The 15,799-nt window shown below is 37.5% G+C and overlaps 1 protein-coding gene across 2 annotated transcripts; it reads left to right on the top strand.

Annotated features, from left to right (window-relative positions):
• The first annotated feature begins 7,676 nt into the window (after window positions 1–7,676).
• fgf19 (fibroblast growth factor 19) lies at window positions 7,677–13,402 on the top strand. Of its 2 annotated transcripts, none has more exons than XM_042415441.1 (3): window positions 7,677–8,218; window positions 8,327–8,451; window positions 12,247–13,402. In XM_042415441.1, exons 1-3 carry the CDS (start codon window positions 8,008–8,010, stop codon window positions 12,565–12,567), a joined length of 657 nt encoding a protein of 218 aa, XP_042271375.1. In that variant the 5' UTR covers window positions 7,677–8,007; the 3' UTR covers window positions 12,568–13,402. The 2 variants fall into 2 exon arrangements, with proteins under 2 accessions (XP_042271375.1, XP_042271384.1); XM_042415450.1 differs by having other exon boundaries at window positions 7,678–8,218; window positions 8,327–8,430.
• The last annotated feature ends 2,397 nt before the right edge of the window (window positions 13,403–15,799 follow it).

The following is a 15,799-nucleotide window of genomic DNA, read 5'->3' as shown; positions in this document are numbered from 1 at the left end:
ATTATTTTTCTTGCGTTTTTTTTTTTTTTTTTAAATACTCATCAGTAACATTTATCTCATATACATACTGTATCTCATCTCATGTAGATCACAGCATTAATATGGAGCTTAAAATCCAAGCAGAAACAATCAAGTTCATCAGACTTAATTGAACACTTGTGATTTTTGTGAGCTTCACCCTCAAAGAAAAGCACTCTTCTGTCTGTCTCTGTGGGAAGATGGCAGTTATCATCCGCCTGTCTGAGATGCTCCAGATGTTGAGCTGTAAACTGAAGGTACTTCTAAAGACTCCCTATATCCTCCCATTTCCCACACCCATTTCTCACTGTGATTTCCTGTGTACTTGCTTGTGGTGTATATGTGTGACTTTAGGAAATGACGTGGACTCTTGCCTTGTACACACACAGAGCTCATGGTCACGGCTTATTAGCGAGACTCTAAAGCTGCAGCTGACTTGAGTGTCCCGTCGACCCTATCACTTTATCAAAGGCTGAACACTGAAACAATATTGGAGTACAAGCACTTCTACTACAGCCTAAACAAAAAGTATGTGTATGTTTCCATCCAAATAACGCACAAGTCTTAAGCAAATTCACAAAAAATCTAACAGAAGAGAATGTGAATTAAAACAAAATAACACCTTAAACTTGTGTACAAGCAGGAAAGTGAAGAGCCACTCAAACTAATGACCTGGTGGAGACAGAGCTGAGTTTTAAACCCCAATACTATTTCGGTACTGACTATATGTCCACAGCACTGAGTTTCAAAAACTACAACAAGTTGACACTGAATGTCTAGTTAAATTAATAATCTCACTGTCTTATTCTTTGGATCAGATAGTTCCTGGATTAAACCAAAGTTTTGCAAATTTTAGACTGAATTTTATTCAGGCTAGGCTCTCGTACTGCTCCCTGTGTTTAGACAATAGGTTTTACAGAAAATAATATTTCTCAAAGTTCGATAGAGAAAAAAAAGTATTTGGTATCAGTACCAAAACTTGTACGAAACTCTTTATCATATTAGCACTAGTATTGAAATATTTCAAATAACACCCAACCTCTAGGTGTGTCCACATGCCCAAAGAACCTGTATGGGACTCCAAATGTCCTCCATCTGTAAGAACTGCTGTAGATTGTTGAAATGATTAAAGGGTGGCTGTTTGTAGCTATTTGAGGAGTCTTGTGACATCTTGATTTGTCCTCCGCTGTTTTTCTCCACCCTGAGTCTCTTGAAAATGATAAAAAATCAACAAGCTCAATTCCAGCATCTTATCTGGCTGCTGAATGGTAACCGGATATTATCTGATTGCAAACGTCCTTCCTCAGCATGCAAACTGGCAACAGTGTTGCAGCTAAGCACAGGTGTGTTTTAGAACAGCAAAGAAGCACAACAATGTAGCTAGCAGAGATTTCCTGAATGTAGCATTTAAGTTTATAGATGCTTAATGTTCATATAGCAAAACAACATAGCGATTGTTTTAATAGAGCAAGAACTATAGAGTTAGCGTGAAGCTTCAGTAGGTAAAAATGTTAAATCTACTCAAAACTACTTTTCTCCTCTTTATGAAAGCATATGGACTAAATATGCTAATGTTAAACTACACGCTAACTCAGTATGGTGATTACTTGGTATAGCTTGGCTCCTTTGTGTTGGATGACAGATGTAGCTAGCTAGGATTCAGAATTGATTCCAACAGCAATGGCAAAAGAAGTGTGTAAAAATCTCCAGAACCTTTCAAATAACTCTTGCTGTAATCCACCAATCTCACCTTTTCACCAAAATATGACCAAATATGTCTTGTGTTTTTAGCCATATATTTCATTATGCTTTGGTGAAAACTATGGCTTGTTGCTAGCATGTTTAGCTTTTTACATCTCTGCATCACAACCATATTTGCTTTTATTGTTCATTTGGGGCGGACATAACTTCAACAATCACTCACCAGAGATTCTACCAACACAGAATAACAAAGTATTTATGAATTCAATTATTTACTTAATTATTTTGATGAATCCTATTTGACATTTGGGGACCCTGTAGTGCTGCATTTCCTTTGAAGCATCACCACTGCCCTCTATTGGAAAAAAGTAGTTACTACCCAACTGGAGATTACTTTGAGTGGATTATACTGGCCATAATGGATCCCATCATATGTGTCAGTTGATAGTAATTTAGTTTAAAATAAAAGTGGTTATGACTCACTTTTGAAAATATGAAATCTTTAATCATTATATTAAATTGAGAATATTTCATTTCATTTCATTTTTAATTAATTCAGTCACATACATACTGTAAAAGTCAAATTTTAAAAAAAAGAAATAATGCATTTGCAAGTCCAAGGTAAGACAGTCAGACTACAAAGCATATTTGTCTGCCTTCCAGTGATGTGATGGAAATCAGTGTAGGTGTAAGCCCACATACAGTAGGTTGGTTGCTTGCACGGCTGCAACATCCGCCTCACACAAAAGCCCAGTTTTGTGGCCTGACATCATCTTGCTATGTCCTAGAGTGTCTCTCAGCCGGCAAACAGCTCAGGCCAGCTCTGACTCAAACAGCATCATCATATCATACAAGGCAGCCACGCTTCTCAAATGTCAGCAGGTCAAACCATGCTGTCGCAGTCTGGTCTGTGTGGCTCATTTCATCAGCTGGACTGGAGAGCCTGTAACCAAGTAAACAAATGTTCACAAACAGCTCTGGAACATTTCAGAGAGTCAACCCTGTCTCATAGAAATGACAGGGTTGCAGAAAGTACAAGATGCTGCTATTTGATAAAAAGCATGTATTTGAATTTTTTTTACAGTTATAAGAAAAAGGATTACAGTTGACAAAATCTTCCTTAAACCCCTTTAAAAATTAAAAGAATTCATTAAAAATGCATCGTAACCAAGCTTAAAACAGAAATAAGTTCACATTCAGGAGTTTGAAAAGTTCACCGTTTGAAGATATACGTATGTATACGGGTTACACAGATCAACAATTTCCTCTTGAAAGGTTTTCTCACTTACAGTATGTTGTGTGTATTCATTTTGACAAGTTTGTAGTTTGTATAAATAGATTTGTAGATTTTTGCCTCACTAAAGAGGCCCAAGGATGGCAGATGTCACTCGGTCGGTTAATCTGTCGGTCTGCCCATCATTTTGATGCACTAGTTCCTAACCTTTTATTATATGTCTGAGCTGTGAGCAGCTGTTCCTTTCTCAGATTGTTTCAACCTGACAGTCATGTAAACTTCATTTTCCCAAACATCTCATGAGCAGGGGTTGATTTTCAGATATGGCACTCCAAATTTATGAAACTTATTTTCCAAATGTATTGATATTTCATCTTTCTTAAAGTATAGAGCATTAAAAAATATATCATTTCTCTTATACAATCTCTTTGTTGTCATAACATGCAGTATATTTTTAACAGTGTGAATATGTTTTATATTTTTTAGGTAGAAGTCATCAATACGTTCTGTTGGTCTTTGTGTGCAAATAAACAAAACTCAAATTAACACTTTTACAAAAGAATCATCAACATCCAACACTGACAAATCTCCATCAAATGCACAGAAACCATTCATGCTCCCCTAAAAGATCAGGTTTCCTCTAGCTTCTTCCTCAGGATAAATATTACAGTTTTAACTCCACTGTTGGCAAGAATCTAAAACAAAGTCTGTGTGTCCTTTCCAACACTTCCACACTGTGGGGTTAATGACCGTTGCAGCCTCTTGTGGCTGCTGGCAGGACTTTTTTTCTTTTGTTCAGGATCCATCACTTCCTCTACGTTACACAATGTCACACTGTTTTGACTATTATGTCATCGGTTTTACCCTCTTAATGAATTGGTGGAATATGGTGTTCTATATTCTTAGTTATATATATATGTATATGTATATATATAATATATATATATGTTTAGATCTCTGCTGAGGTTGACGTTCAGCAAAAGTATGCTGGGAATCAGGCAACCCCCTCATCAGACACCAACACTGATTCTGCAAAACCCTGGATTTCATTCAATATATTTGTTATGCCCAATGCCAACATTTTTAAAGTTCAAGTTTTCTAGACAGATCATGCATAAGGTCAATAGGAAGGCGAAGATTAAACTGGAACTCCATAAATATCACACATCAGCGTGTGTTTCCAGGTGTTAAGGATTACTACTGCATGAAAAAAGTAGTGTAAAGCCTTCTGTGGCTTCAGAGGGAGCTGTGTGAAATCTGATAAATTGCCTCAAATGATATCACAACCATGTTAAAATGTACCAATAAGAATGATAAAGTTGTCCCAGTTGACAGGTGCAACAGGAGAGTGAAGAGACGTCAAGAGATGTAAGTGAAAACACCAGGCTTTAATCTATAGTTGCAACAACCCAATTTTCTATTACTATTGTGGTTATCAGTGGTACATTTACTCAAGTACTGTAAATAAGTATAGTTTTGAAGTACATGTACTTTACTTGAGTATTTCCATGTGATGCTACATTTCAGAGGGAAATATTGTACTTTCTACTCCACTACATTTATTTGACAGCTTTAGTTACTTTTCAGATGAACATTTGACACAATGGATAATATAACAAGCTTTTAAAATACAACACATTGTTAAAGATGAAACCAGTGGTTTCCAACCTTTGTGGCTTTTGACGTCTTACAAAAAGCAGTGTGTAGTCGGGGTCACATTTCACATGTCTATGAGTTGTTAACAGCTCCACCAAATAATGATTTTTCTAAACTTCTCAAATGGTTTCATTTCAATAAATGTTCAAATGATCCAATATTTCACCAAAAATCAAAGATTAGAGAAAAAGTCCAAAAACTGAAAACAGATTTGTGTATCAGAACTTTGTTTTTTCCTCTTTCTTCTCCCATTAATCATCTCACAACCCCTCAGATTTATCTGCTGACCCTTTGGAGGGGCCTGACCCCTAGGTTGGGAACCACTGGACTAAACTAGCTAACTGTATATAAAGTAGTGTAAACTAGCTCCACCTCCAGCAGCTACAACACTAACATGCTGCTTTAACACTGATGCTTCACTATTAATAATCTAATGATGTCATATATAATAATATATCAGTCAGAGGGATCAAACCACTACTTTTACTGCAATACTTGTACTTTTAATAATGTACTTTTACTGTAGTAGGATTTTTCATGCAAGACTTACACTTGTAATGGAGTATTTTTACATTGCTGTATTTGAACTTATATAAAGGATCTGAAAACTTCTTCCACCACTGATGGTTGTGAAAGTTCAGGTGGAAACTAAACATTATAGAATAAATAGATAAATAAGTGATATGAATGTACGTCGTCAACAGTTCGCCTGATGCTTCATGCTTCATTTTCAGAGGACTCTGTTGTTCTGATGTAGAGGGAATATGTGAAATTCTACATTTCATGCACATTCAGCCAGTTTGGCCTGAGCTGACTGTATACATATCCCCTGCATGAGAGAATGGTGTTCATGTGTCATTGTTTCACTCAACAATCATGAACAGTCCACTTCACTGATTATCTTAACTACTTATAGTATGATAAACACCATTATACCCATCAGTATCCTCATGGAACAGCACTATCTATACCCCACAACCTTTCAACTGATGAAGCAGGTGCAGAGCTGGAGTTTTCTGGCATCATAAGAGATGAAGGGCTCATAAATAACTTAAAGATTATTCAAGCAATGATGATAACTGATGCAAGTGATGATAAAGTGATGTACAGTTTCTTTTTTATATAGAGTATACAATGTGTCCGTGCTATCGGAGAATGACTGTTTATTGGACATCTTTCTGTGTCTACAGCTTCATGTATTTTACTTCTGATCATCATTGTTTGTAAAGCATTTCAGGTCAATTCTGTTGTGTTTGAAACATTATATAAGTAAAGGTGACTTGACTTTCTGTGTTCTCCACACACAGCACAGTTGCTTCAAATCTTCACGTTTACCTTGTGCTCTGAAGAGATACATTCATATTCCAGGCTGCCATCTAGTGACAGAAAGTGTGCAGATGTGTTAGGTACTAAGAGACGGACTTCATATGCATCAAGCTCCCTAAAAAACACGCTTGTCAAAGTGCCACAACGTGCACAGACAGTAACACCATCTTCCCTCAGAGAGGATCAATTTACAAATCCAAAAACTTACAAAAAGATAAGGTTTTGAAATCAGGGCCTCTGGTTGCCTTTTCGTGAATGGTGATGTTTACTTTCCATTACAGTTTAACTTGTATGTAAATGCAACTCAGAGCATCGGAAGCACAGGCCAGAATGTGATAAGAGCGGAAAGAAGTCTGTTATTTTAGTGTGGAGTGACCCAGTCTCACAGCTCCGCTTGGATTCAGCCCAATCTGTAGACTTTACCCTGTCCACAAATAAAAAAATGTGCAATTTGACAGAATACATTTGGTAGCACTTTATGTAACGTAATTGTGCAACGTGATCATCAACGTAAGACATGCAGTCTATAGGCATGAACCAAGGTCTGTTTAGACTGGAACTGTTCCTTCTGCCAGACTCTTAACTTACAACAACAAAAACAACATTCTTACTACTACTGTCACTGCTACTGCTTCATACTCCTGCTACTACAGCTACTACTACTACTGTTATACTAATAGACCTCGTGCAACACTCATTATTACTGCTGCTGCTCCTACCATTACTATTTCTACTGATTTTTTTTGTTTTGTTTTGTTTTTTAATTAATGTTACTCCATCAGTATATTTTACTACCACTACTATAGCAGTGGAAGAAGTATTCAGATCTTTACTTAAGTAAAAATATCAATAACACAATGTAAAAATACTCCATTAAAAGTAAAAGTGCTGCACTGAAAATATTACTTAAGTAAAATATGTAAATATTAAAAGCAAAATGTACCTAAATTATCAAGAATAAAAGTTCTCAACGCAGAACCAATCCCCCCTATACATAATATACTAATTATCCTATATTATTGAATATTATTATTGATGCATTAATGTAGCTGTTTGATGGTTGTAGTTGGTTGAGGTGGAGCTCATTTTAGTTAAACCTATAATGCTGCAATATATTATACAAGCTCATCATATGTTTTGTATGTAAAATATTAATTTGTAAAGTAGCTGACAAATAAATGTGGGAAGTAAAAAGTACTATATTTCTCTCTGAAATGTAGTAGAGTAGTATAAAATACCATGTACTGGAAGCACTGAAGTAAAGTACTTGAGTAAATGCACTGCACTATACTACCATCACTACTACTAATAATAATGATACAGCATCAGAGGTAATGATGATTGGCTTTCATTATTGTAAACAGCAGTGTACAAGTTGCAGTAGTTGTAAAATGTATAATTTCCACAAATGTTGATGCATATTTGAGGCTTTATTTATTTCTGGCTCTACTGGTTGACCTGCACAGACCTTTACTGCATGTGGCTTATATGTAGGTCTACTGGTATGGCTGAGGGAGACATGTTCACTACACTGAGCTGTACCTGGAGTCAGTTTTCTGTAGAGGTCATCGGGGCAGATGCAGCCACCAGTTGTGTCCTGCATTGGGAGTTCATGCCAAAATCCTTTTTAAAAGCGTGAAAGTTTCCTCACTCCTCCTCAAAAAGGTATCAACTATATACAGGATGAGTGACTTGACTAAATCATTAGTGTCTTCTGGTACGTTCAGCATGCAAATTAATTACCAAGCAGAAATTTTCATCATTAAAGCTTCAAAATTTCAAATTCTTCCACAATATCTCCAGCAGGGAGGCAGTTATGAGTATCAGTGTCATTTTTTCACAGACCAGAGAGGGGCTCGGGTTGGGGCTCGACCGGGGCCAATGAGCTATGATCCAGTTGGATGTCGTGCAGGGGTGTGTTATGGTCTGCTTCTGGGAACTGGATTTGGGAAAGAGGGTTATCAGCAGCTGATAAGGGTCAAATTTAAAGGCTGGGTTGAGATGAGACTACCTTACTTCACACTGGAGTGGGGGGAGCAGCAACAGAGCGCTCACACAGGGTTTGAAGAATCATGAAACCGAGATTGGTCACTGTATCCGTTGCCAACCTGTTTTTTGCTATGGGACTTGTTTGCATGCCTCTATCGGATCAGGGGCCCCACATCGACCACGGCTGGGGCCAGGTGGTCCGCTTCAGGCACCTGTACGCCGCCAGACCAGGACTGCACCTTCTGATCAGTGGGGATGGGCAGATCCACGGCTCTGCGGACCAAACTCAGCACAGTAAGTCAAATATTTTTGACAAGCAACAAACTGTGATGCTTGTGAGTAAATTGATGAGTGGAGCAGTTTTGGTGGCATTTTTCACTCTGATGAACATTTGAACTGCAGGCCTGCTGGAGATCCGTCCTGTGGATCAAGGCTGTGTTGTCATCAGAGGAGTAGCAGCCGCACAGTTTCTCTGCATAGAGGGCGATGGGAGACTGTACTCATCGGTAAGGATTTCATATGACAAGGTGACAGCCAGTTTATCTCTGAATCTGTTGCTTATAAATGCAGTAATTGTTAATCTTGCAAACGTTATTCACGAATCAATGGTCCTATGTCTTCAGAAGTCACATGTCAGGGCGTTATTTTATTTAGCAAGTGAGGTAATTATCGCTGCAAAATGATTTATAATTAGACTGGATGTGAATAAATTGGTAATATGATCTACTATAGTGAATTGTATAATCATAATATCAACTTTTATTAAATACTTCAACTTGATTTTCAGTCTGTCTTTGACCAGTTTAAATGCTCCAGTTGCCCCAAATAATATGCGTCCCGTAAATATATCGCACGTGCATTATGTTCATCATATATGGTCTTATTGTAATAATTATCATACACTCATATGCTAATTATGTCCGTAGTGAAACATTTATACTGCAAATAGTCCAGCATACTGTATACAGATCAAAATGAATGTTTTACAATTCAAACAATTGAACACACATGTGAAATACAAAGCAGCTTGTAAATCAAAATATTCTTTATTATTAAAACACAACAGAACAAACATCTGAATAAAGTGGGATCATATGGTGTTCACCAAAATGACCTAAATTACATAAGATATTGTGTGGCAAATAATATGCTTTAATGTAATAAAATAAATAATGAATGAGTGAAAATAATTAAATAATTTGATATTTAATAAGTGAATCAAGAATTTTTCAGATTAATGTGACTTTACCATTCATATTGACATTACTGGAGTTCAGTTTTATGTCGTGACGTCTGCTCACGATTCTTTTCAGTTTAAATGTCATTTATCCCAGAAACACTTTTATTTCATAACATTTCATGACAGAGCCTCCTCACCTTTCAGCCAATCACTTTTCCCCTGCCTGTCAGCAGATGCCGCCCAGCAACTGCCCAGCATTCAAGAAAAAAAAGCCATACTCTTTATCTTTTTGAGCATTTTGTTCTTCCTGAGTTTCTTTTCACCGAGAAACATCTTTAAAAACACTTCTAGAAGAAATTCCAAATGAACCAGTAAGCTGCTGCTGCTGCTAACACACGCTTTGCTCTGATGCTAAGAACAAAACCCAAAGCCAACAAACTTTGTTGGTTAGCTGTGTAGCACCTCTAGCCATGTTGAGCCAAATAAACAGACAGGTTACTTTGTGTCTGTGCCTGTATGGAGTGTGAACTGTGATCTTACTGCAACAGCAAATAAATAACTTCATTGATCATTGATAATAATGTGTTTTGGCTTTAACCTTGCTCAACAGTCTGTCAGGCAGTTCACTCTGCATGTCTAGATAGGGATGGTAAATAGAAAATGAATTAGCAGCCTTTAATGAATACAATTCGCCACAAGCCAAATACATTCATTGATTAAATGTCCCCAGCTTAAAGGTGGAGGTCAGTTGGCCAGAGCTAGTTCAGACATGGCTGTAACAACAGCAGGACAAGCGGCCAAATGCTGTCTCGGGAGGTTCCAACTTCCCTATATTTGATCAATCAGCTGCTTTCAGTGGTTACACTTCAGCTGATACTTCATCTGCTTTCATATCACATGTCAGCTGGTCTCTTGAAGCTCTCTTGAAGTGCTTGAAGCTCAACTGAAGTTTCAACTCTTTTAAGTACTTTCACTTCAACTGATACTTCTTCACTCAGAGCTTACACCTAAAATTTTTACCTTGAAAATTCAACAGCTTTCAGCACTTTCATTTTCACCGCTATTCCAACTTGTATGGGCAACTTCCACTTCAACTTTAAACTCAGCCTTTCCACATTTCAGAAAACTTTGCATTTTCTAGTGTCATTCTTTAATATTGGCTGTTCTCATATATGATCCTACAGATCATATGTGAGAAACAGGGTGTCATTTCATAAATGGCACCTAGACTTCTCAAACAGTATGACTGCAAAAATTAAAATGAATTATTGCTCACAATTAGCCTACCTGCTGTTACAAGCTGGATAACAAAGTGGATGAATTGCACCCTTCAAAAACTTAGCAATGCACCTTAAAAAAAAAACAAAAAAACGAAGCTTCTCTAAAATCCAGATAGAATGAATTGTGTTAAGAAAATCTTCAAAGGGTCCAAACAAATTTCTGTAGACGTGACTGACCACAAGACTCCTGCTTTCATATGTTGTTAATCAGCTTCCATGTTCGGAAAACTCTGCATGTCATTCATTCAAACAGTCGATCGGTTCATCAACCTTTGTCCGGTGTGGTGCAGGGTAGGATGTGTTTGCAAAGTAAAAAACTTGAATGAAAAGATCCAGCAGCAGCAACAACAACCTTGGCCTCTGGCTGGCTCTCTGTGGCCAAGGTAAACAGCTGTCGAAGAACTTGCAGAACCATATATGTATGTTTTTTTGATAAAAAGGGGCCTTCTGTCTAAAAACACCATTCATGCAATCCTAATGGAAGTTGCCATTCTAATTTGTTTTTAAACCTGTACAGATACGAGCACAGTATATATTGTATATTAGAAAACCAAAAGTAACATTGCAAGATGGGCCAGTGTAGCACAAATAAATAAGAGTAAGACTCCAGCTGCAATTAAAAGTACATTTAAAATATATTTTGCTGTTACAAAGACCACGGACGAAGATTCCTGTGCTGGAAAACACAAATTACTGTAATTTATGAATTTGCACCATATCAGAGGAAAAAACGAAGTTCTTAAAGCCAGACTTTGACCCAGGGCCACTCATCAAGATCATGGCCTGTATTTATCAAAAATATGAATTACAGTTATTACAATTAGTTTTTCACTGAGAGTGAAGAACTAGACACATTTATGTAGTGACTTTCTTAATTGTTACTGTTAAATTAGAAACAGCCCTGCGTAAAAAAAAAAAAAAATACTGAAGGCTGAATTGTTTCAGGTACTTGTGAGACAATGAACAACCTCACAAGTCCAGTTTAAGTAAGAGATTTATGAGTCTGAAGGCTTATCAGACACCAAAATGATGCAGAGAGGTTTATAATATGCAGAGACAGGATTTTACAACTCTGGGAAATGATCACGGCTCCAATTATTTTATCTTTTGTTACAAAAGTAAACAATAGAAATACAGTGTTCACACAAGTAATGTGAATGTGCACTTGTATTTGACTGGCCAAATAGGCCTCGCTGGGTGACGTTGCATTACAGGAAGAGTTGAGCGTGGCTCTATGTATCTACATTGACTCCTCCTGATAAGCTCTTACGTCAAAGACATCCAGCTTTAGAGTTACCTTTAAGAGCAGCAGTGATTCATCACATGCATGACAATCAGACACAAGGATTTACTTTTACTTCATCTGCCCAATTGTTGATTTAAAAAAGTAATAATACATGAAATTTAGTAATATATGCATATGATTTTAACTTTCAGAAGTTCACATTTTTGTTAATTTTATTGGTGTGATGTATTTCAAATGTGAAATTAATTAACAATCTGATGTATTTATGATATATACACATACATAGTGATGAACTATAGCAAATTGACTGAAATGGAAACAAAAAGAGAAGCAAAGTGGAGTAAGGAAGACATTTAAAAAGATATTTTATTATAAAAGTGAAGGATTTTTACTTTTATCTTTCAGTCCTTAAATTTCACTTATTTTAATTTTAAGTCCAAAATTTCACTTTTAGTTGTTACTGATACAGGCTCAGGTACTTAAGCAGGACCCACCTGAATCATGTTAGTTGATACTGTATTTTAGTAGTGCATATTCCTATAATTCTTAAATTGCAATTGATGAAATTAAAAATAAGTTTTAAAAAAATCTTGTGAATGTCCCCCATCTCTTACAGCACACCTACAGCAGAGATGACTGCACCTTCAGGGAGCAGATCTTGCCAGACGGATACAACATCTACGTATCTGACAGACATGGAGCGATGCTCAGTCTGGGAAACCACCGGCAGAGGCTGCAGGGTCGAGACCGCGGCGTCCCAGCTCTGGCCCAGTTCCTCCCCAGGATCAGCACCCTGGATCAGGCCTCATCCCCAGCACTGGAGGTCCCAAACCAGCCAGGGCAGAACACAGCACAAACAGAAGAACCTGTGGATACCGTGGATTCCTTTGGAAAGCTCTCTCAAATCATTCACAGTCCCAGCTTCCACAAGAGATGAGATAGCAGCACTGAGACACCGGTAAATGGATGTTTCCTGGGGTGTCCTGCTTTGTCTGAAGCCTCAGACTGCATGTTGTAGAACCAGGGACCGACTGCAGGTCCAGCCTGCTCCAAACCCAGAGAGGATGCTATGACATCCTGCCAGCACTGTCCAGTCAGATATGACCGAACAGAATACAAGTGCAGAGTCCTGCAGAGTGGAGAGTGATACTCATACTGTGCTAATGTTTCATCCTCTCACTATCAGTAACAGTCCATGCATTTACTGAACACCTGGAGAGTGCAGCTCTTTCTTCCTGGAACAAAGCTCAGAGAGGGATGTGTTTGACATTCTGGTTTGTTTGGAATAAAGAGAAGGTGGCATGATCTGTAACAGTGCATTAACAAAGAATACTGCTTACAGAAACTGTGAAAAGGAAAAGAATGGCACAATAATAGTCAGGCAGCGCCACAGCATGATATTAAAGGAACACTCAGACATTCTGCCAAGTATTGCCCTTTCACACACAGAAAAACACATTTATATCCCAAAGTGTTCCTTTAACTCAACAAGAATCTCATGATATGCTGCTTCATTGAACCTAAGAGGGCTACCTGCAGATCAGGATGTTGGTAAACTTACTGCTTTAAAACATTACTGTAGTTCACTTTAAGATGACTTACAAAAAAAAGACGGTATTGTCTTCTTGCTGTAGAATAGTATTGTTGTATTTATTGTTTATTTAAAATGTCCAGCAGTTTGAATGTGTACCCTCTATTGAAGGCATTGTGTTAGTGTTGCCTGTTTGCCTTGTTTGGTAGAAAATGTTTTGGAATAAAGTCATCATGATAAAGCAGAGTCATGTATGTCATTCATGCTTGATGAAAATAGATCAATCATTTCTTAAATTCATATACATTTGAGCCTGTATCAGTCTCTATGCAGCATGAGACAGTGCTTCATACATTACATCATCTATTTTCTGGTCATTTTGGTTACAGGTACAATTATTACAACCTACTTACTAAGGATACAGGGAAGAGAATCAATGCTAAAAAGTCCACTTATTAATGATGCTGAGCTTTCAGCTGCATGTGCAGTAATTACTGGAACAACAGAGACTCTGAAGCCACCCCTACAGGTTGCCACATTAACACAATACAGAAGTGTTAAACAAAACAAAGAGACGATTGAAGCTGCAGTGCAGGACTTTTGTCTCCCCCTTCTGGCAGTGAGAGTAATTACAAAAACCCTGTCGACACATCCTCAGCTTACGTCATAGGCTCCACCATGACCTACTTCATTGCTACTGTTGCAGCTGTAAAATGGTGGATAAATTATTTTGAGCGTCACACAATCCCAGCAGAATTTGATCCATTTGGTCTCATAACAAGTCTAGAAGAGCGGGACAATTCAATTATTTTATCCCAGTTTGAGTTAGCAGAGAGCTAACCAGAAGTTAGCTGGCTCTGCCTGCCTGGCTCTGATGTTAGTCATATAAAAAAACAAGCATTAAAATTATTTGATGGACAAAAAAATAATCAGCCACTATTTTGATAATTGATTAATAACGTAAGTACATTTTCAAGAAAATTGCCATTATTTTATGTTTCTAGCTTCCCAAATGTGAGAATTTTCTTGCTTTTCATTGTTTAATAAGTAAATTGAATATTTTGGGTTTTGGTGTGTTGGTAGGACAAACAAGGCATCTGATGATACTGTATCACTATTAATCAAAAAAAAAAAAAGTCAGCTTTATCGAAAATAGTCATTAGTTGCCCACCTAGAGAGAGCTTTTCATACAATGCCCTGTGCTGCCAGGAGTTGAACCCAGGAAGGATTCCCCTCTGCATACTTGTCCTGAGGCTGAACAAACCATCAACCACATAAGTCTTTACACCAGGACCACCTCAGCTTCAGGACACATGCACTCAGAAAATTAGACCAAACCAAATTATGATGAAAGAAAAAGAAAAATACAGAGATTATTGGACAGAACTAACAAAATCCCAGAACAAAATGGAAACATATGTAACCCTAAACAGAGGGTACACTGTGGCAACCTACCTGACCACAGTGTCTGATAGAAAACTGAGAAGAACACTGACTAAGTACAGACTGAGTGAACACAACCTGGCAGTGGAGGAAGGCCGGCACAGACAGACCTGGCTGCCTAGAGAGGAGAGATTGTGTTCTTACTGTGACCAGAGAGCTGCACTTCTTAACTCACTGCAACCAATATCAAAGTATTACAGACCAATATTTTGAAAAAAATAATAAAAATATTCCCAGAGTTTCTCTATCTAAGTGACTGGGAGACACTTCCAGTCCTGCTGGGAGAGAGGGAGGACTGCTGTAGACTGGCAGCAAGACATATAGCAGCTGCCATGAGCTCCACACCTCTGTTATACCCCTGTCCCATATGGCTAATAATTAATGTTTATTCATTAATAATTCATTTGTTGTATGTTTTATATCTTATGTTACTCTTACCTACCTAGTTTGTGTAAATATGCTTTAGCAATGTTGTATTGTATGCAGCCATTCTAATAAAGCCAATTGAATTGAATTGAGACAGAGAGAGAGAGAGAGAGAGAGAGAGAGAGAGAGAGAGAGAGAGAGAGATTTTGCACTCAGCACTGGAGTAACGGACAAGCTGCACCTGCTGCACTACAGTGTTTGATTTGCTGACTCATGACACATATATGGTTTTGTCCTCAACTCGAGGTAACTTTGTTCTGTTATTTTATTACTGTTTGCATAAGTTATTGTTTGTCTTGCTGTGCATTGTGTGAACATTGAAACGTGTTAGCTTAATGTTAATGTTATTGAGCTGTGCAAACATTAGCCGTAAATTAGCTTGCAAGAAGGCCAGTTCATACTTATTGGTTCAGAAATAAAAGTTTCATAATGTTAAGTTGACGTTACCTGATAGTCTGGTCACTTGATAGCTGATGCTGAGTAACATTACTTTGTTAAAGTTTTATGTTAAAAGTGTAACTGTTAGCTTGCTAGCTAACATACCTATGCCTTTCAAGAGCCACTCAGCTAGTGTACTTTTTTTTTTCGAATTCATCATTGTAGGAATGTTTGATCTGGATAAAGAGCTTAGAATTGAATAGTTTAATATCGCATGTCTATATGTCTGAAAATGTTTGAAAAATCCAGTGTTACAATCTCACATTGCTTTTGTTTTCCATGCAACTCTAGAAACGAGACGAGCCTTTTTTGGGTCTGGATACATTAAATT

This window comes from Thunnus maccoyii, chromosome 1, assembly GCF_910596095.1.
Source record: "Thunnus maccoyii chromosome 1, fThuMac1.1, whole genome shotgun sequence".
NCBI lineage: Eukaryota > Metazoa > Chordata > Actinopteri > Scombriformes > Scombridae > Thunnus > Thunnus maccoyii.
Note: the sequence above shows the minus strand (reverse complement) of the source record. Positions and strands in the feature narration are given on the sequence as shown.